The sequence below is a fragment of the Microplitis mediator genome, chromosome 2, assembly GCF_029852145.1.
Source record: "Microplitis mediator isolate UGA2020A chromosome 2, iyMicMedi2.1, whole genome shotgun sequence".
In the NCBI taxonomy this organism is placed as follows: domain Eukaryota; kingdom Metazoa; phylum Arthropoda; class Insecta; order Hymenoptera; family Braconidae; genus Microplitis; species Microplitis mediator.
In genome coordinates this window covers 8183900-8208570 of record NC_079970.1, presented here as the reverse complement: position 1 = coordinate 8208570, position 24671 = coordinate 8183900, and the positions used below count along the sequence as shown (strand labels likewise).

Here is a 24671-nt window from a genome sequence, read left to right as displayed (position 1 = left end):
TGGTCGTCATTCTGTTTCGCGGTGACGGCAACACACAGTCGTTCACCAACTGTCTTGCTGAACGTGTGAATTTTTAATACCAGAGGGAAAGTTAAAAGAAATATTGTGTATTTATTATTGTTAATAAAATTTTAACAAGTGTTACATATTCAATAATTTTTACCAAAAGACAGTTTTCTTAAATTTCATTTAAAACTCCCGGGAAATATTTAAAATTTTAAAATAAAATTCTCTCACACGATCGAACTTTAGTTAATTAAATTTTTTTGTGATCGTCGTAATTATAAATTATATTAGTTGTATGTGACTAGGTAAGAATATTTTAAATTCATTACTTGATATTTTGAATAATTATTAAGATAATCAAATATGTATAAATAGACATAATAATTAAATGACGTTGATTTTCATTTAAAGAAAAATAATTAGTCAGCTCAATGTTCACAATCGGGCATTCAACCTTGAACTCTGAACTCATTTCCATCGTGCTATCGAGTCGATTCGATGTATGATGTGATTTGTATATTTAATTCAGATTAAAAAGTATAGTAATTATGGGATATAGTTAATGGAATTTAATTAATAAATGATATTTTAAAAAATGATATGAGAGCACGTGTATTGTAGTTTTGCGTAATGCAACATCCTTGTTTCGACTACCCTATTAAATTGACTGGAAATGTCAATCAATCGTGACGTGAATAATGGCTAATATATGATTCGTAATAGCAACCGACGATTTCGAGTTTGATGACACCGTTTGATCCAACTTGTTAATGTTTTTCAGCCATTTAATTTAAGTCACGCATTCGATGTATATGTATATATCTATATGTATAATATATATATATATATATATTTTGTTTACGAAACTTTAACAATGGCAATCCTGCTGCCTATCTGTACGTATGTACGAGTTTGATAATATGCTTCTTATAACGTTTGGGAATCCACGCGACATTATATTAAGTAAGTCGTAACCCAACAGTGAAAGTGCTTACAGGGTACACGGTGTTAATAAATTAACTTCTCTAATATAATACGACCCGGAATTCCATTTTATAACCCTATTAGCCGTAAAAAGTTTCATTTTTTTGCCCATTCAAAATTCTTATACTCTCGATTCGAATAAAATAAGAAATAGATTTTTTTTCAACCACATTTTTGGATATAAAATAAAAAAAAAATGATGACTATTAATTTATAATATAAGTAGAGTTTTATTGAAAATTATTGGCTATTAAATAAATTATGTATTTAAATAAATTTAATATGAGAATTACGGATCCATGTTTCCGGTGATAAAACTTGAAATTAATAAATTTTGATGAATAGTTACTTTGTTCCCCAAAAGTAAACTCTGGTTCTATAATTAATTTATCATAATAATTATGTAGTTTGATTTGAAAGGAAGAGTAAAAAGTTATCATTTAAATAATAATTAATTTTTTTTTTTAAACTCTTCCGTTTTCCGCCAGATTCTATAAATTTAATATAAAAGATTTACATAAAAAACTTAAATATTTGTAATAATTATTTCTTTATTAAAAAATTACTGGCCATCATAAATAAAAAAAAATCATTTCCATTGAATTTTTAAAAAAAGTTATTTATACAAAAATTTAATCAACAAAATTATGAAGAATGCAAATAAAATTTTTATTACTATTATTTGAAACTTGGAGTATCTACATCCTGCAGATATATTATATAGAGTTTATATAAATAATATCTCGAGCAAGTAGTAATTCGTATTCACAAGAACGCTCGGAATGCTTTTGAGAATGACAAGAATTATTAGCGAAATTTGTAGATTCTTGATGCTGTATAACATAATATTTTTAAAAATAATGAAAGTACTAAAATAATAATAATAAACAATTTAATATTTGTGGTTTTAAGTTTCAGCAGTTATTTTTTAGAGGCTCTTAAGCCGCAAAAAATGGGAGGCGGCCAGCTGGGCCTCCTCCTTTGGAAAAATTATGTCGTCCGTAAGCGCAGACCCGTAAGTAATTCAACAATAAAAATATTTCCTTAGATAAAATAAACTTTAAATGTAAATAAAAAGTAAATACTGTAAAAAATTTTTAAAAATACAAGTTGGGTAATCTCTCTAATCGTTTGCATCTCATAGTAATTAGTGGTCAATTGTATTGAGCAATACCCACGCTAATAATCTACCTTACCATTATACTCAGCTGTAATCATAAAAAAAAAATTTTCTTTAATTTTAAGACCATTTGTTTACTGTTGACAAATTAAAATAATGTATTACATCTTGACAGGGCATTCTGGGTCTCGTGTTTCTATGGCCTGTTGTTGTTTTTATGCTTCTCTACACCGTTCGTGACAATGTTGATCCCGAGTACAATCCAACATGTCAATTTCCAGCTCGACGAATGCCACGCGATGGGCTTTTACCATTTGTTCAAAGTTACATTTGCAGTATTGGTAATCCTTGTGAGCCTTTAGATGACTATGAACAAGTACCTTCTTATGAAAAAGCCACGTAAGTCTGTCATTATTGTTTCAAATGTTAAAACTATTACTAAAATAATAATAACAATAATAATAATAATGATATTTAATTAAAAAATAGATTGGGTCCATTGATGATGGAACTACAGCCGGTTTTACGAAACAATACAATATTACAAGCAGTAGAAACACTACCACAGAGTGTTAAATTTTTAAAATCAATGGCTGAAATTTTAACAAGACCGGAAATTAAAAAACTATTTGATCGTGGTATAAAACTCGGTGACTTATTCAACAATCACGATGCAGTTAAACATGTACTGCAAAGTCAAATGCCTGGAGTCAGAGAGGACTTGGTTGATGATCTCTTTGAGGCCTCTATAAAGCTTTATTACCTCATAGAATCGTTTGGTTCATCAAACATTGATGGGATCGTTTGTTCACCGGAAAGCTTGAAGCAGTTCATTGTGGTACCAAAGGAACAGGACCTCGTCACCATTTCACAGGTCCTCTGCAATCTAGATCCCAATAAGATACCCGAAATTCTTGAACGGTTGGCTCGACATTTAGATTTCGAGGGGCTTTTGGAGGTAGTTAGCCGTGTAATGGCTAAATTTAGTGACTATGATTTTATCAGCGATATTAAGAGGACTATTGTCACTGTATTGGAATTAGATACATTGAAAAAATACGTACCTAGTTATTTAAAGTTACGAGAATGGGTACCCGAGGTACTCGAGCTCTTCAGAGACGTTAACTTCAAGGCTATCGATGTTTCATTGTAAGTATTTACATTTTTCTCATTCAATTATCTACATAATATTTACATTCTCTTTAGTAATTTCTCATTTGTTGTTTGTCATAAAATAGCTAATAAATTACAGAGGAATGGAAATATTATTAACGCGTCAAAGATTTTTTTTAATAATAAATTATTTGCAGCATAAATAAATCAATTGAAAAAATGGACCCGATATTTTTTGGCGATCGAGACTGGTCTACAGCACGCCATGGACTTTATAAACTAAATTCAATATTAGTGATAATAAAAGAAATTTATGATAAAAATGTAACGCAAGAAACAGATAAAAATATTTTTGAATTGACTCATGATATCAGTAGAGGTGCACAAAAGCTTTCAGATTTTTCAATCTACACAGAAGACATTACTAAAGTATTTGATGAGGCATTTACGATGGTTCAAGACGGCGTTAAACTGACAAACAAACTTCTGTATATTCATCAAGACGAAATCGAACTGACAACTGAAATTTTTGATAACTTGCGTGATATCTTTCCCAATAAAGTTATGAGTACGTTGACTTATTTAGTGTCGACGACAGAAAATATTGTCCGTATGATTCATCACGTCGCAATAATACACGAAGAATTGTATGAAAAAATTTACAATATATCAAAAAAACATCAAGAGACTGTGAAAGAATTTTTGACTGACATGGAGCCTGATATTTATCGCACGATTGTTAAATCATTTTCACAGCTAGATCTCGTTGAGGCTTTAGTTGAATCAACAAAAACAAAACCAATAGCTGATGTTATTTGTAGTGAAGAAATATTTAAAAGAATATTCAAAGAATGGAGTAATTATAATATAAAATCATTAACTCTCAATGAATTGATTTGTCGTAATGAAACAAAATTACTGATGACAGATATTTATAATGTATTTGAGTTCGATAATTTTCGAATTATTGTCGAAAATACACTTTCAACATTTGTTAGCATGGCACTGACACGTCCAGTGGCTATTGATAAATCAAATTTAACTTCAACAGTACGTAGTATTCGTAATTTACTTTACTACTTGGAGCATTTACCATTGAAGAAGTTGGACTGGAGTGAGTTTAAAGTACCGGATAAATGGCTCCAGGTGTTCAATGAAACTCGACCACTAGGACGTGTCAGTATATTGGGTTATCATTTGAGCGTCGCTAAAAATACCGGCTCTAAAAGCTTATCATACATGACAATAAAGCCAGACTTGGAAAATATGGATATTATTGCTGATTTAATTCTTAAGGATTTGCGTGAAAATCCAACCGAGTGGATTAATCAAGTACGCGAGCATGAAGCCGAGTTACTGGAATCATTTTATCTGACTGTTAGTGATCGTAACAAAACACTCAAAATTTTAGAGTACGAAAATTTCACACGTTCGTATTGCGTTGAAAGAAATAAAGATTTACTAAATTACCCACCGGGTTCAAATGTTACTTTGCTGAAAGGACTAGTCTGTCGGCTTGCCAGAGCAGTTCAAACAGAGCTCGAGATAAATTTGACCTCATCAGAGCTTCAGGAGATGACGTTCAAAGATCGGAACTCATTCAACTGGACGGCATTCAATGAAAAACTTGTCGAGATTTATGCGTACGTGGATACTCTGGTGCAGTTTGACGGAGATAGTTATTTGTTGAAACGTTTTGACGAGCTAAAGAGAAATTTTGAAAGTACTTGGACCAAAGATTTGACTGCTGAGCATGCTTGGGAAATCAGGTACGTCTATTATTTACTGTTTATTTATTTACTTACTAACCAATGAATAATTGTATAATAATATATTTTTGCAGCGTAGGTCTGCTCTGTAGATTTTTTCTCGTAGCAGAGAGTCCGCTGTTTAACGTCCAGTCAAAACCCGCCTGGCGAAAGCTTTACGCGGTAGCTTGGTCAGCTGCCACTATTTCTACCAGCATCGAACACACGATAGACAATATTTTAGATGACAATATTAATAATACTACAATTAAATTGTCTACGGTAATGAAAGATATGCCACAGACAGAAATACTTATCGATACCGCGCTACGTAATCTTCCGGCAGTGACACGTGACGTCATAGACATTCTCACTCAAAGGAATCCTATTCAACTGGTGACTGCGATAAATAATCATCAGAAAGTTGAACTAAATTGGCCGTGTGTTTTTAACCAGAGTGTAGGAGACGTTTTAGAATTACGTCCAGGCACTAAGGAGTTGATACGTGAGATCGAGAGGATATCTTGTAATCCAGGATTATTTATTAGAGAGTGGGAAGAACATGCGACATTTAAAAGAGTTTATGAAATAATTAAAAATAACAATGAAACAATAGCTGTTCCCTCGTTTAATTGGACTTCTGGTTACACATCATTCCGTCGCCTGATTGCTAAATTTGTTATTTTAATAAATTATCCAAGTGACTTAGCTCTGAGTAGTGACGAAAATGGCGATAATCAACACAGTATTAAAATAATACCAGAGGTTAAAAAAATAATTTATCAATCGTTGCCAAAAATTTCCGAACAATCGAAAAATATATTGGAGTACGTGGATATGGAAATAGATAAAAATATACCTGTGTATAAAAGTAATATTACTGCCAGAGAAGCTTGGGTATCTTTAACACCACGAACTCTTGATGAAATTCTGGTTATCGTCAAGTTTGGATCACGTGTAATTCACGATGTTGTCGACGTGATTCTCCAGTTACTTGGAGGTGATCCAAAAAACATAAATCTACTAAACGTGTTAGGATTTACAATCAAGAGCCCAGTGTCTATTGTTCGCGATAGATTTCCATACATCCTTGCCACCGTAATTTACGGACTCACCGATATGGATTTAGATAATAAAATTTACACTGCTATTAATAATAATAATAAAAATAATAATCAAAGTATTAGTATCACATGTACAGATTTATTTATGTGGTTCGAAGATTATAAAACAGGTCTTACAGACGATGAATACCGGACTCTAAAAAATTTTACGTGTGACGCAGACCCAGAGAATTTTAATGCGTTTATCGATCTTTATTTAAAAGAAACAACTATTTGGAGTACTCCGGTTTCAAATTATCAACTTCATTTTCTTTCACTCGGTGAACAGCTTTATCATCTCGGGGAGTTAGTAAAAAGTCTTGGAGAAGATTTTGAAATAAAGTCTCCGGTTGATGAAAAGTATTTTAAAGATGCTTTGATAACACTCAAGAATGTACTGGAAGTACCGAAAGCAACTTTAACTTCAACATCCGTATCTAAATACAGCTCTGAATGGTCGACTTACCGGCTTGTTATTCAGGGATTGTCTGAAGTACTTGACAATGCAGCATTCGCATTGAAAGACGTTATTAAATCTGAAGACAATATATTGCATTTGTGGGACTTTGTAAAAGCTGGTGATGTACATCAGTTGGTTAAATATTTAGAAAGTTATCCCATTGAAACGATATCATTTTTTGCAACTCTAAGTACTTATAATACAACTTCAATGATTCCTTTTAAAGATGTAAGACACACGATGTGTAATTTACATTTCAATTCGACTTACTGGGCGCAGTCAAGCGGAAAACATTTTTTGAGCCATCTTTGTACTTGGGATCAGTACGAATTACTCAAACAAGCGACGAGTGAAGATTACGCAGATTTAATTCACGGTAAAAATACCTCTTTTTTAAAAACAAAACCTCTGTCTAAGTCAGTAACTAAATTTTTGGACGCCTGGACAAAATTGGAAGAGAAGAATAAAAACAAAAAAATAAATTTTGAATCGAATATTTTAAATGTTACAACCTGGAAAAATCTTCCTAATGAAACTCATGAGTTAATTCACGATGCCGAAAAATCATGGATTCATAAAGCCGTTACTGAATTAGATCCGCTGGAGTATGAATTCATTTATGAACTTCCGACGGATCTTGATGTGACTGGAGTCCATAAGTTTTTTAAAAATCATCCACTGCACACTGCAGTACAAGTGATGCAAGTGACAGAAGTATGGCTGGACGTAACTTCTGGGGGTGATATTTGGCAAAAATTACGCACAACTTTTGAACACTCGCGTGTTAAATTTATTTTGAATCTAATGGAAGACGCGCCAAATTTGATAATATCAATTGTCGATACGTTTTTAAATTCTGAGAGACTCAATGATTTTATGGATAAATTTTTAAATGGAACAATAAATGGATGCGATATTGACAAATATCTTATTCCGTCTGGTTACATCCGCAAAAAGGGAATCATTTCCAGTATTACCAATTTCTGTAATAAAATAATAAATAGTAATGATAGATTGAATGTAAGTGATTTTAAACCACTTAGATTAGCATTAAACGTATTTTCAGATTCAGAAATCAATATTTTTCACTACGTTTCACTAGAGAAAGATATTGCGGATAATAAAATGACTATTAAAGCCAAGTTAAATGAGAGTTACTTTATAGAACAGTTGGAGATGTTTCAACGGACATTAATTCACGCGCTAAGTGATAGTTATAAATCACCAAGAACACCGTCTTGGATAACTTCTTTTCAAGAGGCTAGTTTAAATGACTTTAAGAAGCAATTTGATACTCCTTCTACCAGTTATAAGGACTTGAGATCTCTAGCTCACTCAGTCGTTACCAAATCCACTAAAGTAATGAAAAATATTTTTATATCAACGGGTGACTTAAAAAATAATTGCTCATGGTGTAACACTCGCGTTGTTGAAATAATAAATTCTCAATTGGCCAACCATGAAATATATTCCGAAATAATTTGTAAATTTAATCGAATGAATGTATCGCAGATACAAGAAATCATTGACAGTCGTTTGTATTGGAAAAAAACGGTGGGCATGATTAAAAATTTTGAATTCTTGAGTGTCAAAAAAGACATCGATAGTTTTATTACTGCTATTGAAAGTGCGTTGCACTATATCATGGACATTGTAATGGATTATAAGGATCCATCGAGTGAAAAAAATTTAAATGAGTGTATGACAAAAGCTGTTGATGGTATTAAAAATTTTTCTCCGGGAATTTATATTAAAATACTTGTCGGAGTAATTAATGCTCTGGAAAAAAATATTCAAGTATTAGAATTACCGAGTAATAGAGAGGATTTGAATAATCGTACTAAATTATCTGAGAAATTTATTCCCATTTGGAAGCCTTTGAGGAGTGTTGTTAAGCATAGATACATTGCAGAGGTAGATAAATTACTTCCGAATGCTAGCATAAATGTTAATTTATTAGTAAGCGAGAGAAATACCTCTGTATGTTCAAACGCCGCTTGCAGGAATGCATCAACGTTGAATAATATCTTGAGTTCTAAGAAAGTACATAAGTTACTGAGGTATGATCCAAAGCTATCAAACTATCCGTTGACTTCAGACATTTCAAAGTTACTCGTAGACAGTTTGGATTTTGACTTTATAAACCATGAGATTGTATCGTGGCGTACTAACGACTCATTTAATTTAACTTGGTTACGTGAAATTCTACAGCATTTATCAGTGGTCCTTGAAGAAGGAGGTAGTCTGCTGGACGTGGCAAGTAAGATTGATTTTCAAGACGTATCTAATGTACTTGGAGTGCCAGATCTTGCTGATGGTGTGGTGAATTTATTGAGAGACAAGACTGTAGACAAACTTTTCGCTGGACTGAAGGAGATCCTTGACGATGTTGAACCTTTTGTGGACAGCCAACTGGTGAGAGCCGATCTCTATTCAATTGTCGATGCTTTTGAGTCAATGGAGATTTTCAAGAATTTGGGTTTACTTGATATGAAATATCTCGTGGCGGAGATGTTTGTAGACTGGGGTGTGCTGAGAAGATTCCTGGTTGATGACATGGCAATTTCGGAGGAATTTGTTGAGCTAATAAGTCAAAGTAAAGTGGATATGTTGTCAATTTTTATGAAAGAACGTTCCGCTATTAGTTTGAAAGACACTGTCTGTTCTCAAGACAATCTTAAAGACATGTTGAGTTTCGAGGGCTCTAATACAAATGCCGAAGAGATAAGTTCTATTCTCTGTACGCTCAGTTCATCAGCAACGCAAAATATGACAATTACTTTGATACAAAATGTTAATTTTGACTACGTCTTTAGGACTTTGATGAGCGCTAATGTTAAAAATATTTTAAAGAATGCAAATTTAACGGAAACGGAGGGTAAAGTTATCTTTGATAACATCGGAGTTGTAGCTGAGCTAGTACCTTTTTTTAAAGACAAACTTACGACTGGATTCACTTCAGATACTGAAGAAAATAGTTCTGAAGGTACGGAGGTATCTAGTGGTAAATTTCTTCAAGACGCCAGTGAAATGCTGTGCGGTAGAAAATTAATTTCAGACAATGGACAATTTTATCGTATTATCAGTAGTATTGAAGACAAAGAAAAGGCTTATGATGAAAGAGAATTGAATTCATTGCCAACGGAATTTTGTCGGGATACTTATAAAAATGTATTGGGAATGAGTGGCGGTAAAATTGTTTGGTCGTACGTGAAACCGTTACTCCGTGGTAGAATTTTGTATGCACCGAATACTCGGACAATAAAAAGAGTAATGGAATTGGCAAATCAAACTTTCAGTGAAATAGACACATTTGGACATTTGATGATGAATATTGAAAAGACTTTGGTGGCTCTCGCAAATTTATCAGAGATGGGAGAAAGTCTTAATGATTTGAAAGATATAATGGCTTCGAAAGTAATGAAAATAGCGATAAAATCGATGAGTGGAGGTAAAATGCAAGGGGATTTATCAAACTTTGATTTAGGAGAGATAGCATGGAGATTAAAAAAGTCTAGTAAATTAACTCAGATGATAGGAATGTTAAATGATTTTATTGAGTGTGTTCTCGTTGACCGTATGGTAGGATTTGATACCGAAGAAGAGCTCGAAGTAGAAGCAAGAAAATTAACTGACACAAATGAATTTTTAGCTGGAGTTGTATTTATGAATACACAAAAATACACGCGACGTTCATTGGACGAAGGTCTACCTAATGACGTAGCCTACAAAATTCGTATGGACGTGGACTATGTTCCATCGACAAAGAGAATGAAGAACCAATTCTGGATCCCGGGGCCCGAGGGTTCTTTTATCGAAGACTTGAGATATCTTCGCGGGTTCATTCAGCTTCAGGACTCAGTCGACCGCGCAATTATCGAAGTTAAATCCGGCAAAGAACAAAATTGGAAAACTCTCAGCCAACAGATGCCATATCCCTGCTGGAAATTTGCCTCATTCCAGTCAACTCTTTACGAATCTCAAGGTCTCATAATTTGTTTCTACTTTGCCCTGATGATGTGCGTGGGCTCAGCAGTTCGTTACATCGTCTGGGAACGGGAGTCGCAGAACGCCATGGTGATGAGCGTAATGGGCCTCAAACCATGGAGAAATACCTGCGCTTGGTTCATCACATCCGGAATTGAATTGACAATTGTAATGGTGTCCATTTGCATTATTTTAATCGCCGGCAAAATTCTTCCCAACTCAGATCCGTTTCTAGTTATGTTACTGCTTATGGACTACGTATTCTCTATTGTAACTTTCTGTTACATGATCTCTACACTGTTCAGTTCAGCTAGTTTAGCAGCAGTCACAACAGTTGTCATGTTCCTGCTTACTTACATGCCCTATGTTATTGTTATTGCTATGGAAGCAACTCTAGGACTCGGTTATAATATTTTACTTGTCAGTATTTCTTAAAAAAAAACAGTTGTAAAATACCTTTAATCACTTAATTAATACAATTAACTGTTTTTCTTAAAGTGCTTGAGTATGTCAACGAGCTTTTGTTACGGCTGTCTCTACGCAACTCGTCGAGAAGTCCAAGGAATCGGTCTCACATGGGATCGCATTTGGGAAGAATCCAGTCCCGGTGATCCAATGTCTCTAGGACTAATTCTAGTAATGATAGCAATTGATGGAATTCTGTATGCATTAGTGGGATACGTTGTTACTAGATACACAAATTCAGGTATGATACAATAGTAATATTTAATAAATACTAATAATAATAATGATAATGATAATTATTATTATTATTTGTACATAATTAAAATCTGTAATTAAATGGGATTTTGGTGTTGGTATCTCTGTTTTCTTTCCGTGATAATAAAATAATAAAATTTATTTATCATACATGAAAATAATGAATGAAATATGAAAGAGATTGGAGATGATGTTTGTTGAAGAGGAGGAGGAAGAGTATGGGGAAAAGGAGAATAGCAAAAAGGCAAACGATAACGATTTTCAGGTAGGGATTTTCATGGGTTGAGATCACGTAGCTTGTGGTGGGCCGACACTCGTTCTCTCTATGGTCGACCTAGCTACCTCGCCTTCGTCAACAGTCTCTATTTCACTAACGATGTTCTGCACCCTTCAGCAATTTACCAAGGTATCATTCGCTGCATGATCATATGTTACATATATATATATATATTATTTTTTTATTTTTATTGTAACACGTTAATTTTAATTGGCACGTCATTCATACCCCTGTACGCACATTGTTGACATTTTTAAATAATTATTTGTGACTATCAAATATTTGTGACTACTATAACTTTTAAATTTTGTACATAAAAAAATTGTCCCTGACAAAATTAATAACACTGAAAATAATATTTTAAGTTAATCAATTTATTTATTTGTGGTTGGATAATTATTGTATGAATTCTTGATAAGAGTAGATGAGGACAGTGACATCAGCAGTATGACTGTTAACGAGAAACAAATAGGCGTAAGATTTGAAACAGTAAGAAAAGTTTATCAAACAGAACGAGGAGATGTTGTTGCTGTTGATGACTTTAGTTTGAAACTTTGCGAAGGAGAAGTTACCAGTCTTTTAGGTAGAAATGGTGCCGGTAAAACAACAATCATGTAAGTTTTATTTTTTTAAATTTATACTCAGTCTTTGGGGTACTCTTTCATTAGAACGCTCAAAAATAATCTAAATTTCAAAATTTTTTTTTCGAATACATGTAAGTTTTTATTAATAAATTTTTTAGATTTTATTTGCATGAGTAAGTCTGTGAATGGATTTAATTACCTACATAATTTAGATTTTAATCATAATTGCATACATTTGAGACGTCGAAGAAAAAAATGGTATATTGTGTGACAAGGGATGAAACAGAACGATTTCAAACCAGGATGAAGTTAGCTGACATCACCCGCAGTCTGAAATCGTGTTTCATCCTGAGTTACACTATATTTTTCATGATGACTTGCATTGGAACTTAAAGTTTCAGTGTTAGCAGCCAGTCAGAAACAACTTAATTGAAAACCAATGGTGTCATCAACTATTAGCGTAAGCGTTAATTGTGATTTACAATTTATAATTAAGAGGGGTTCGCGCTTTTCTCTCTATTACACTCAAGTCCACAAACGGTACTATCTTTGTTGCACTTGTGCAGTAAGTGGAAGCTTTGGCCGAGTTTTTCTCGTAAACAAACGAATATTATCAAACAATTAAAGCGCATTTCGCTAGATTAGTAGTATATCAATGTGTGATCTTTATTTCGTATTTAGAGATTTCATTTACGGAAATAAAATTATTGGTATTAAATTACTATTAAACAAATGACAAGTATCAGAGTTTAAATTGCAAAAGTCCTCAAATATTATTTGTTTCTTCCCAAGGGACGAAACAAGTTTGTTTCTTCCCGCTGACTGAAGGTATTCACAATTTACGCATTTGCTAATGTTTATTCGCTTGTTTCGACTGGCTGTAGAGACAATGAAACTTTAAGTTTCGATACTGGTATCATGAAAAATATTTTAATGAAAGAGTACTTTTAGTAAAAGAAAAAACATGAATTTTATTGTCAAATTATTATAATTAATAGAAAAATGTTAACTGGAATGGTTGCACCAACTTGCGGTGAGATTTATCTTAACGGAGATGAAGGAACAAAACCTGATATAGGAGTCTGTCCTCAAGAAAATGTTCTGATTGATACGCTGACACCACGTGAGCACATGACATTTTATGCGAAATTAAAACGGCCAATGAACAACGACGAGATGTATAAGAACGTGAATGCAATGCTAGCGTCTTTGGAACTGGGTAGACAGGAGCACGAACCAGTGTCGAGACTATCGGGTGGCACTAAACGACGTTTATGTGTAGCGCTGGCTTTTCTCGGTTCACCGAAGCTCGTTATCCTCGACGAACCAGGCGCGGGTGTTGATCCAGCCGCACGTCGTCGAATCTGGCGTCTTATAGACCAACATCGCGTTAACAGAACCGTTCTATTGTCAACTCACCATCTAGATGAAGCAGACATGCTGAGTGACACTGTAGTAGTAATGCATCGTGGTAAAATTCTCTGCACTGGATCACCTCTCACTCTCAAAACCACATATGGACAGGGTTACTGGATTAACGTGGCTTATCCACCAGCAGAAATAATACGTGAGATAGACAATAAAAGTGTCGAAAGTTTACGGTCTCAAGTGCTCAGCGTAGTGTCCAATGCAACTGTGAGCAATCCCAGTGGGCACGAACTCACGGTAAATCTTCCATTCCAAGGCAAGCACGGAGCGACAAATGATATCGCTGGGGTCATTAAAAATCTTGAAGACAATCAAAAAACTTTAGGCTTTTCCCGTATTACCCTAGAGTGCGATACTTTAGAAAAAGTATTTTTAGATTTGTGTTTACGTGCAGATAGTGGACTTGGAGGTGTTGGTGGTATTTCTTCCCCTGCTTCCGCTTCACGTGGTAGCAGTAACAGTGTCGCAAGTATTAGTAGTATTGAGTTGAATATGATCGACGACACGGAATCTATTTTAACAAGATATCCAACAAACCCATCAGCTTTTCGTCAAGTTAAAGCTCTGCTGAAAAAAAGATTGTGGCATTTTATACGTGACTGGAGAGCACCACTGGCGACTTTAATTCTACCCACGATTTTTGTTGCTGTCGCAATGGGATTTTCATTGATTCGTCCACCTTCGACTGACGAACCGTCAATTGATCTCAATCCAAAACTTTATGATACTCATCCCACCTACTTTTACAGCATTGATAATGGCAGTGATCCATTTTTGCAACGACTGTCATTTCAACTCCACGATCGCTTTGGCGACGACTACGCAGGCGCTTGGCAAACTCATCCTAACGTAACTACTCAAAAATCATTATAAAAAATTAAAAAAAAAAAAAAGAAAAAAGCTCGTTTTAATTAAAGTTTTTTTTTCATTTAATTTAGGACACGGGAACTTGTGAGTGCTCTTTGGAAGGTCAACAAATTTGTCATGGAGTTTCTAAAGCAGTTGAAGGTCTCTTTCAGACGTTGCCAGGTCGTCCAACACTTGACTGGATAATCTCAACGTTCCGCGAGTACATAGAGAAGAGGTGAGTTTGAATAATCCATTTGAATTTGAATTTAAATACAAATTTCCGGCGAGCAGGTAGAGTTAAATCTCGCTAATTGTCCTAATGACTACATTGATGATAATAATAATAATGACATTGGTAATAGATACGGTGGATGGTCTCTGTCTCACTTGAAGGAAGACCCACTTTTCGTGGTCTGGTACAACAATAAAGGCCATCACTCACTACCAGCCTACCTGAATGCTCTCAACGAAGCGATCTTGCGGGCTTCTGGCGTGCCTGGTCACTTGAAAACTTTCAACCACCCTCTGAAATTGTCAAGCGACCAATTGAACCGCACAACTCTGTGAGTATTCTTTTATTATTTATCAATCAGTTATCACGTACTTGGCTCTCTATACACATGTACAGGGAACCCCGGGAAAAATGAAACTCTATTTTTGACACACAAAAAAAAAAAGTTATTTTTTTTTTATTGAAAACTCAGAAAAATTAATTCTTAGCTAAAATGAGCCCCAGTTTTTTCTACAACGACAAAGATATCAAGGCGATAAAATTATTAATTTAAATATATTTAGGGGAGAGAGGGGTAAAACGGGGTACACTTAAGGAAATATTAAGTTTTTGAGGACCCAATTACGCTAAATATTTTTTTTCTTAATGATATCCTAAGTAAATAGAAAAAATTTTTAGTGGCGGTTAAAAAAAAAATTTTATTTTTGCGGGAAAAATGGGGTATCCCCTAAAAGAGGTAAAAAAAAAAATAATTTCTGGATTTTAAATGAATTTGATTAAGTTAAATTTTTTTGTAAGTAATTTATATAAAGAAAAATTACATTTTACACAATTATTGAACGCAAAGGAAGAAAAAAAATTTTTAATAGTTTTTATCATAAAACAAGTCATTAATATTTTTCGACTGACAATTGATTTTTGAAAAAGTTTAACAAAAAAAAAAAATTAAAAATATTGTTCAATTATATTTACAAAAGTGATTTTGGAATATTTAAAAAAAATTTTAATAATAAAATTTTGGGGTACCCCGTTTTGCCCCCCCCCCCCTCTTTCCCTAAGTGCATTGATTATTAATCACCGGAATTCCGTTAACATTCTTAAAACTATTTTTCACCCGGGAAATGTTAATGATCAACAAGAGTCTCGTTTGTTCGAACGATCATTGGATTCTCTCGACAATTCTTACCCACCTGATGGCGAGGTTCTCGAGAGGCTGTCGCCGCTCGTCCATGACTCGTTAAACTTCTGTTTGCCTTCAGACTTGGCTAGGTCCGCGGGACTTGGTAATTGCTTTTCCAAGTTGAGCACGTTCTACTGTATACCCTTCGTCCTCTTTACTTCCATACTTCTGCCCACCGTGGGCTTAAATACGGTTTCTAGAATATACGTACCAACGAGACGTAGTAGAGAAGGAAGAAGAACAACTGAAATAAAAAGAACAAGTAGCAAGTGAATGAAAAGTATAATAAAGTACGAACAATATATATACATACATATACATTCCAGAGAATAATTCTGTTCTCTGTACACTACAGACTACACACGGCAAATGATTTAAATTAAATCTCTCGGACCGACACACGAGCCAACTCTCAGAGTTGTTTCAAAAGAAGCTATTTAAATTATTATACTGAATCAACTCTTATTAATTCCAGATTGCAGCACGTGGCAGACGTTGGGGTCGCTCTTGTTCTGCTGATCGCATTCAACTTGGTAGCCGCACAAGGCGCACGGGAACTTGTCCGTGAGAGATTGTCCGAGGAGAAACGTATTTTGTATTTAGCAGGTGTTCATCCGATAACTTACTGGACAACTGCTTTGATCTGGGATTTCTTGGTAAGCTTCCTTGGGATTTATTCAAGACTTAACAAATAAACTAAAGTGTAAAGTGACAATCTGCGGTCCTCGTTCTTAGAAACTTAAACTTCTTCATACAAAACTTTGTATACACCTCATTGGGGACATAGAAATCAAACTTACGATTGACAATCATCAATACTTCTACTACTACTATTACTACTACTACTACTACTGCCAGATTACTTTCGTAACTATTCACAAACTATGACAAACCGCAGAGCTTACAATTTAGCTACTTCCTGTGTCCTACAGAATAATTCACGCTTTCGTTAATTGCTAAGATCGATTAGCACTCAGAATGTCTCATCAATGCCGAGGGTTAAACTTGCGGCCAACTCATGGAGTTGTGCCAACAAACTTTTGTTAGTTACATTTATATCCAACACGACTAGACTATTAAATATATGTTATTATAACTTATAACGATAATGATAATGATAATTATGCAACAGCAGCTTGTCGATAATGATATAATAATTATTTTAAGGTCTTTGTCGGTTCCATTGGACTTGCCGTTGGTGTTTTTGAAATATTTGGATTACCCGCTTATGTTGCGCGTGACAATCTTCCAGGTGTTTGTTTACTTCTTGTTCTCTTCGCGTAAGTCATCAATAAATTAATTATACTTAAATACTAGTTCAAAGTTATGTAATTGTATTGAATTTTACTTTGTGTAGGTGGGCTTCGATTCCATTTACTCATTTAATTGAGAAGACATTCGACGACTCAAGTCTTTCAAACATGGTCCTGTTCTGCCTCAACACATTTATCGGCGTAATCTGTCTCGCGACGATACTCGTGATCGACATACTGGGAAAGAGCCAAGCTGCCAAAGACACCCGACAATTATTGCACAATGTAATGCTTTTATTTCCACAATACGCATTGGGAGACGCTCTTGTTCAAATGTCAACCAATGACATAACAGCTGAACTGCTGGAACGTTTTAATATGGACACTTACAAGTCGCCGTTGGGCTGGGAGCTCATTGGCCCTCATTACGTTTTCTTATTTGCTGTGGGTGTTATTTTATACTTTGCTAATTTAGCTATTGAGTGCAGAATATTCCCAAGTTTTGAAAGAAAGAGGTAAATTATTAAATTATGTATTTATGGGCTGAGTAAATTAAAATAAAGTTGGGTAATGTCTTTAGTAACATCTGATGTTGAACTGTAGCAATTTATTTCAGAGAGTTGTACAAAGACGGCGGTGAAGATGAAGATGTAATGAAAGAAAGGGTACGAGTTGAAAACGGAGCAAACACAGACGTACTAAAGACTATTAAGCTGCGTAAAGAGTACAGAAGTGTTTATGGAACAAATGTTGCCGTGCAGAATTTAAGTATCGGTATTCAAGCGGGCACTTGCTTTGGTCTCTTGGGTGTTAATGGTGCGGGAAAAAGTACAACATTCAAGATGCTTACAACAGAATTACTTCCGACAGCCGGAACAATAGTATTAAAAAATAATGAAATAGGTAGAAGGCCTTTGTGCAATGGGGAGATAGGTTACTGTCCACAAAGTGATTCACTTGATGGATTTTTAAGTCCCCATCAGTGTTTAACTATTCATGGGGAAGTCTGTGGTCTGAGCAATGTACCAAAAGCCGTTGAGTTGATGTTAAATAGGTTTGACCTCTTGAAGTATGCGCATCAGAGGGTATCCAGTCTCAGTGGTGGAAACAAGAGGAAGCTGTGCGCAGCAATTAGTGTCATGGCACCGGTCTCTGTAGTGCTGATGGACGAGCCAACGAGCGGTATGGATCCTGCCACCAAGGAGCTTGTGGCGAGGATTATTCGTCAGATCACGAGAGCTCAAGGTGCTGTTATAATGACATCACACAGTGTTGCTGAGTGTGAGAAACTCTGTAATCGAGTGGGAATACTCGCTCGAGCTGGTCTCAGGTGCATCGGGAGTGTACAACACCTTAAACATAAGTATGTTTAATTACTTATCTCATTTATATTTATTAGGGTGTTGTTAAAAAATACAATCTCTCAGACGTCTCATAAAAAGCTTCTTTTTAGTGAAAAAACACGGGGAGAATTTGGTTTCTTCTTTTTCAGAAAAAGAACACGTGCCTCAGGACGATCAAAGTTCATTTTTCGATACAATCGCGGTTTTTTTCAAATATCTCATGAAATATGCAGGTTGAAGGAAAAAATTATAGGAACAGTTTTGTAGGAAATTAAATTCTTGACAAAAAAGGTTCTATTCATTTTTTTTATAAAATGAGTATTTACGAAGATATTTTAAAAAAACTTTTTAGATCTTATCAATTGAGCATTTTAAGGATTACGAATGTCAAAAATAACGTTTTTTCTTAAATATAGAAAACTTCGTAACTCGTAACATATCAATCGTTAACGCTTGTTATAGTTTCTACATACTTAGAAAAATGTTATTTTCAAAATTTGTAATCCTTAAAACGCTCAATTGATTAGATCTAAAAAAGTTTTTTAAAAATATCTTCATAAATACACATTTTATAAAAAATATGAATGTGACCTCTTTTGTCAAGAATTTAATTTCCTACAAAATTGTTCTTAAAATTTTTCCTTTAATCTGCATATTTCATGAGATATTTAAAAAAAACCGCGATTGTATCGAAAAATGAACTTTGATCGTCCTGAGGCCGAGTTCTTTTTATTTAAAAAGAAACAACCAAATTCCCCACATATTTTTTCACTGAAAAGAAGCTTTTTATGGGGCGTCTAAAAAAATTTAATTTCTAACGACCATCCTAATATTTACATTTATTTTTAAAAGTTGTAAATTAAATATATTCAACTGATATATTTTTAATGCTGACAGTGAATAAAAGAAGGTAAAAAGTATTAATTAAATAAAATTAAAAAAATCAGTAGATAGGAAAACGTTAGAATTTAAAATGGCTTATAAACATAACGGGCTATTTTCCTAAAGAACGAAAACGACTGCGGTGGGAGAAAATTCAATGGCACACGATTTCCCATATGCTATGACTATAAGTAAGAATAATAAGAAAAAATAAAAATATGATAAAATAAATGTAGGAAAGAAGAAGAGGAAGAGAATAAAAGAATGGAAGAAAGTATAGTAGATACAGCCAAACTCGTACACGAACTCGATCCCCTTTCGAAATGGGCTTTTAAAGCTTCTGTGCCTCAGTTAAGTGGTTGGTGGGACGAGGTACAAAGTATCGACCACTCTCTTTACTTCTATATAAATATATATACATATATATATAAATGTATCTGAGTGTGGTATGGAGAGCGACCTTCCTGTAAAACTTCTCTGGCTCTCGTTCGCCAGCCCCAACCATCATTCTACTCTACTCGTGAACTTTAAATAGCCGTGAACTCGTCCAAAAACAGCTTTATATATTTTATAGTAATTAATACTAAATACAAAATTAAAATTATTATAGTACTTTTATATTTTAATATTTAAAGCTTTAGCATCAGCACTCTTCGTACTGCTGTGTTTTTAAGTCTCAACATATTTATATTTTATGAAAACATTTACCGTTGATACAAATAAATGTTAATAATGCAACTCATTTAACCGTTGGTTGTTGGTTGGTAGTAAAAGGGTCTGAAAGTAGTAGTGGTAAAAGCGAGAAACCACATAACACTGAAGAAGAGAAAACAGCTACTGGTATTGCTGCTTCTGCTGGTCTCTACACCACTTTTCCGGCTATTTTCTCTAATTGAGACATATTACACAACTGAGATACAACGGCTTCTCTTCCTCCACTACTTACTATACCTTCTACATCTTTACCCTTATTCATTTTTTTAATTTATCGTATTTTTTTATCTTTATGTCTCACCCAAGTCATCAAGTATTATAATGCTTGTATAAAATAATTTCATAGGAATAATTTAAATATTTAAATTTATAGCTCTCGGTACTCGGTGAATTTAAAATGTTCTTATTATTTATTCAATTTATTATTTAGCATACAATCATGAGCTTCGTTCCCTACATCAGTTTAATTTTATTTTATTTTATCGTTTACTAGGCTCTATTTATTATTTCATTAAATAACTCAATTATAAATAAATAATTTTTTTGTTTATTTTTGAAACAGATTCGGTGAAGGGTTCATAGCATTTTTCCGGTTCAGTCAGCCAGTAACGGTAAAAGAACTGAAAGATGCGATATCAAGGCACTTGTACCGAGCCCAAGTGTCATCCCGACAAGCGACAGCAGCGCGACTGATGATCCCCAGGGTCCACGACGTTCCACTCAGTGAAATTTTCTCAAGAGTCAAAAGACTTGCTGAGGACTTGAAAGTCACAGACTACACGCTCACTCAAAGTTCATTAGATCAGGTATTAAAATTCATAAAACACTCATATTACTAGATATTTGATACACTGAGAGACATTTTTATTTCATGGTAATAAAATTTATTTGTATTTAGTAAAACACGTATTATGGTCATGTGCAAATGAATAGTTTACCGTAATTTTCCAGTAATTTACTGTAAAATACGATAGTTATACGGCAAATTTGCCACAATTTATAGTATTTTACAGGGAGTTGCGGTAGAAATACGGCAATTTATCGTAATTTGCGGCGTTTTACCGTAAGCACCGTAAGCTTTTTTTATTTTTAGAGTTTTTAGAGTGCAATACTTCACTTTACGGTAAAAGTACGTTTTTTTGCCGTAAATTTACGGTAAAAATGTACTTTTACCGTAAAATATCGTAATACTTCCGAATACCGTAACTTACGGTAGTTACCGTAATTCAGATTCGCCAGGGTAAATACGAATAAAAACTTTATTCAAATCCTGTATCAAATTTTATTAGTATTTAATACGTGTTTATTAGTATCGACTACGTGTTCATTTATATAATTATTTATTTAACTTAGACCCAATAGCATAGTGGCTAATAACAGGGTCATTTACAATACTCATAAACTTAGATACAGTATATATAGTGGAGACAATAAAATTTTACAATATTTTCATAAGTAAAAATATTACATGATATATTTTGGACTTAAATTATGCAGTCTCACAGAAGTAATGAGTTCTTAAAGAACAAATGAAAAAAAGAAAAAATAAAAACTAAAAATAAAAAAACAAAAATAATTGTATAACTCAGCACTAGATACAGTTTAGCATATCATAATTATAATTAATTATACTTAATTTCTTTCACTTAAATTAAATTTTATTAAACATAAACTTTACTTGGTTAAACTAAAAATAAATAAAAATATATTAAGTGTGCTGATTACTAATGAATCGGTAATATAGTAAATTAATTAATATTGTGAATGATTAATAAGTAGATTTGTAAAATCTAAAAATTCGTTGTATTTCATAGACGAATTGAAATTAAAAAGTTTTGTCACAGATAAAATTTAGAATCTTAAATTCTAGACTTCGGGCGATTTTAGAGACGTGAATAGATTTCTTTTAATATCACATAAATTATTAAATAATTGAAATTTGTTCACAAAAATTTTATTTTATATAAGTTTACAGATTAATTCCAGTATAGTTAATTAAACAAAACATTTTTAATTTTTAAAGATAGGTTATATTAAAAAAATTAATAATAAAAATACAAATCATATTGAAGAAAACATTATTTTTATTAAAAAATTTCCATTATTAAACCTTTCATGTACATATTTCACCAATGTTTTCTTTTTTTGTAATTAACGGCAGTCATACTTGACACTTTCATACGAATTAATGATGGCCGTCATAAAGCGACGCTTGCGGTGATTTTAGTAAGCACATATTTGTATCTAATGAAATTTTATTTTGGATAAAACTCATTTATCTCTCGGCAATCGAATTTATTGTTATAAAATAAAATTCATACTGACATATAAATAATATTTATCAATATGTAGTGGTGTTTTAGAAAAAAATTCAAATACGCGTTTTTATTCCTAGCGAATAAATTTGTCTCTCAGTGTAGTTTTTATTTGAATTTTAAATAAATTGTTAATATAAAACCAATACGATTTAAATTTAGTGTAAAATATGTCTGAAGTAGATGATATACAGCTATCTCATATTATATACTCCACTCACTCTCTAGCTTTAGCGCTTTACTTGAGATCCGCCTATTCTGAAGGATATTAATGAACACATCTATGGTGTGCTATGTGTGTACCATGAGCATGAAAGCTGATGAAAAGCGCACACGCTAGTGTATCCGTACAAGCGTGAATGAACGCGTGAGTGAGTGAGTAAATAAGTGAGTAAGTGTATTCCTTCTGGCCTCTGCTACTTTGGACATTGGACCCATTCTACACTTTTCTCGCTAATAGACTTCACTAATGGCTTAAACCACATTTTCACCCCTTTACACTTTATCTCTCTTTTAACTTCTTCGCCACATATTTTCTCAAGAACACTAAATATTACTTTTAATTTTGCGTTAGTTAATATTTTTACTAGTAAATTTATTGATAAATTAAAAGAGATTAAAAAAATCTATATATAAAAATAAAATAATTGATAATGGAGATTTAACTGAAATTTAGTTTTTTCGTTTAAATTTTTTTATGTTTTGTCGAATTGAATCACAAGTCAGAAGGTTAAGCAATTGTACTGTCGTTCAAGTTCGTCTTAGCGAAATAAATAGACGACGACAAGTTAAGGGATCAATTGTTGAGTGACTTTGTAGAAAGAGAAAAAATAAAAGTATTGAGCTCTGGTTCGAAGAGATGTGATTGGAACAAGACACACGAACTCTTATCACAATTACTCTCTCCACTTTATCGTATAGTATTTTTTTTTTTATTTTAATCGTCTCGTATTCATTCGTAATGTCGTTTCAGCTTTCTCAATGCTCTGCTACTTCTCGTATATACTCGTACTGTACATACAATATACACTAGTTGCTGTTGTTGCTCTTCTAGACTTGACAAAAGTACAAAGCACTAAGTTTACCCAGCGAACCAAGTAATGAGAGTTTGCACGTGACATAAAATAATCTGAGTGTCTTTACAAATTATTTTGTTGTTTTTTAAAATAAAACTTTTTTAGAAATTTAAAAAAAAATATAAAGTTTGCATTCATTATAATTATTCTTGAAGAATAAATGATTGAAGTGAATCCTCTGGACTGTACGACAAAATTATTTGATAAACTTTGACGAGAAAATTTTTATAGGATCATCTTTTGCAGAAACGGAAGTTTGTATAAACGAGTCAAAAGGAGGTGAGATTAAGAAATAAAATAAAAATTAAGAAGAAGACGGAAATATAACAACGTAAAAGATCGTTAAAGCCACGCTTTTAAAAGCCAAATTCTTTTAAATTTTCACGACTCTCAAACTTTACTCACCATTATCAATTTTATATCTTTATTATTAGACTAATTATAATTATTATTTAATTACTGAATATAAAGTTTCAAGTACAAGTCTGTTATATAATTATTAACTCGTGGATAATTAATTAATTTTTTATTTTTAAGGTCTTGGTTAATTTTTCTGAAGAACTCGAGGATGACTCGTCAGATCCACGATACAGATCTCTCGTTAATTCGTATCCTAGTATGGACACCATCCACATGGATACATTCCAATAGATAATTTAAAAAGTACTTACCGTAAAAATATAAAAAAATAATAAAAATAATAAAACCAACTGGAGTAAATTGAATTTTTATAAATTACGATTTAATTTTTAAGTTTTTGTACAAGAAAGTTTCTACGGAACGGGTTTTTTTCTTTTAAATTATTTTTTAATATGAGCTGGGTAAATTAATAATGATTGCAAAGTGGTAATTTTGTTTGTGTTTACTTTACCCGTTCTATGATAATAGTAATTTTACGTTATAATTATTCGCGGCCTTAATTTTAAATGAACTAATTAATAAATGTTATAAGTTTTGTGATGATTTTTGTGTGTATGTTAAAAAATTAATTATTGTGTGTAAAAATAAAGAGAATAAAGTTATGTATAAAAAAAATTTTCTTTTAATGTTTTATTTGCATGATAGTAGAGAAGAGTTGAGCAATAAATACTTAGAAATACTCGTCTATCGAGACGTGTGACGTAATATGTGAATCAAAAAATAGATTACATATATAAGTGGAGCAAGAAAGTTTGTGAAATATATATAATAACACAACTTACTACGTTATGAGATTTTCATGGACGTCTACGCTTCACGTCATATATATGTATGTATTATACATACGTCTATACACGTAAGTGATTTAAAAATAAAT

At 33.0% G+C, this 24671-nt stretch overlaps 1 protein-coding gene and 1 long non-coding RNA gene across 3 annotated transcripts; one reads left to right on the top strand and one right to left on the bottom strand.

Annotated features, from left to right (window-relative positions):
- Positions 1–24080, top strand: LOC130663260 (uncharacterized). Of its 2 annotated transcripts, XM_057462381.1 has the most exons (18): positions 1–311; positions 1903–2005; positions 2286–2509; positions 2600–3259; positions 3421–4992; positions 5067–10941; positions 11020–11227; positions 11507–11647; positions 11943–12132; positions 13101–14379; positions 14469–14614; positions 14742–14942; positions 16267–16447; positions 16959–17071; positions 17149–17559; positions 17661–18407; positions 20546–20789; positions 23912–24080. In XM_057462381.1, the coding sequence occupies exons 2-18, from the start codon at positions 1943–1945 to the stop codon at positions 24023–24025; spliced, it is 12369 nt and encodes a 4122-aa protein (XP_057318364.1). In that variant the 5' UTR covers positions 1–311; positions 1903–1942; the 3' UTR covers positions 24026–24080. The 2 variants fall into 2 exon arrangements, with proteins under 2 accessions (XP_057318364.1, XP_057318365.1); XM_057462382.1 differs by lacking the exon at positions 11507–11647 and having other exon boundaries at positions 2–311.
- Positions 14897–16273, bottom strand: LOC130663264 (uncharacterized). Its single transcript, XR_008989167.1, has 3 exons — positions 16105–16273; positions 15802–16035; positions 14897–15030 (listed from the first exon to the last, which is right to left on the bottom strand). It is a non-coding gene; the product is annotated as an uncharacterized LOC130663264 (long non-coding RNA).
- Positions 24081–24671: the final 591 nt, after the last annotated feature.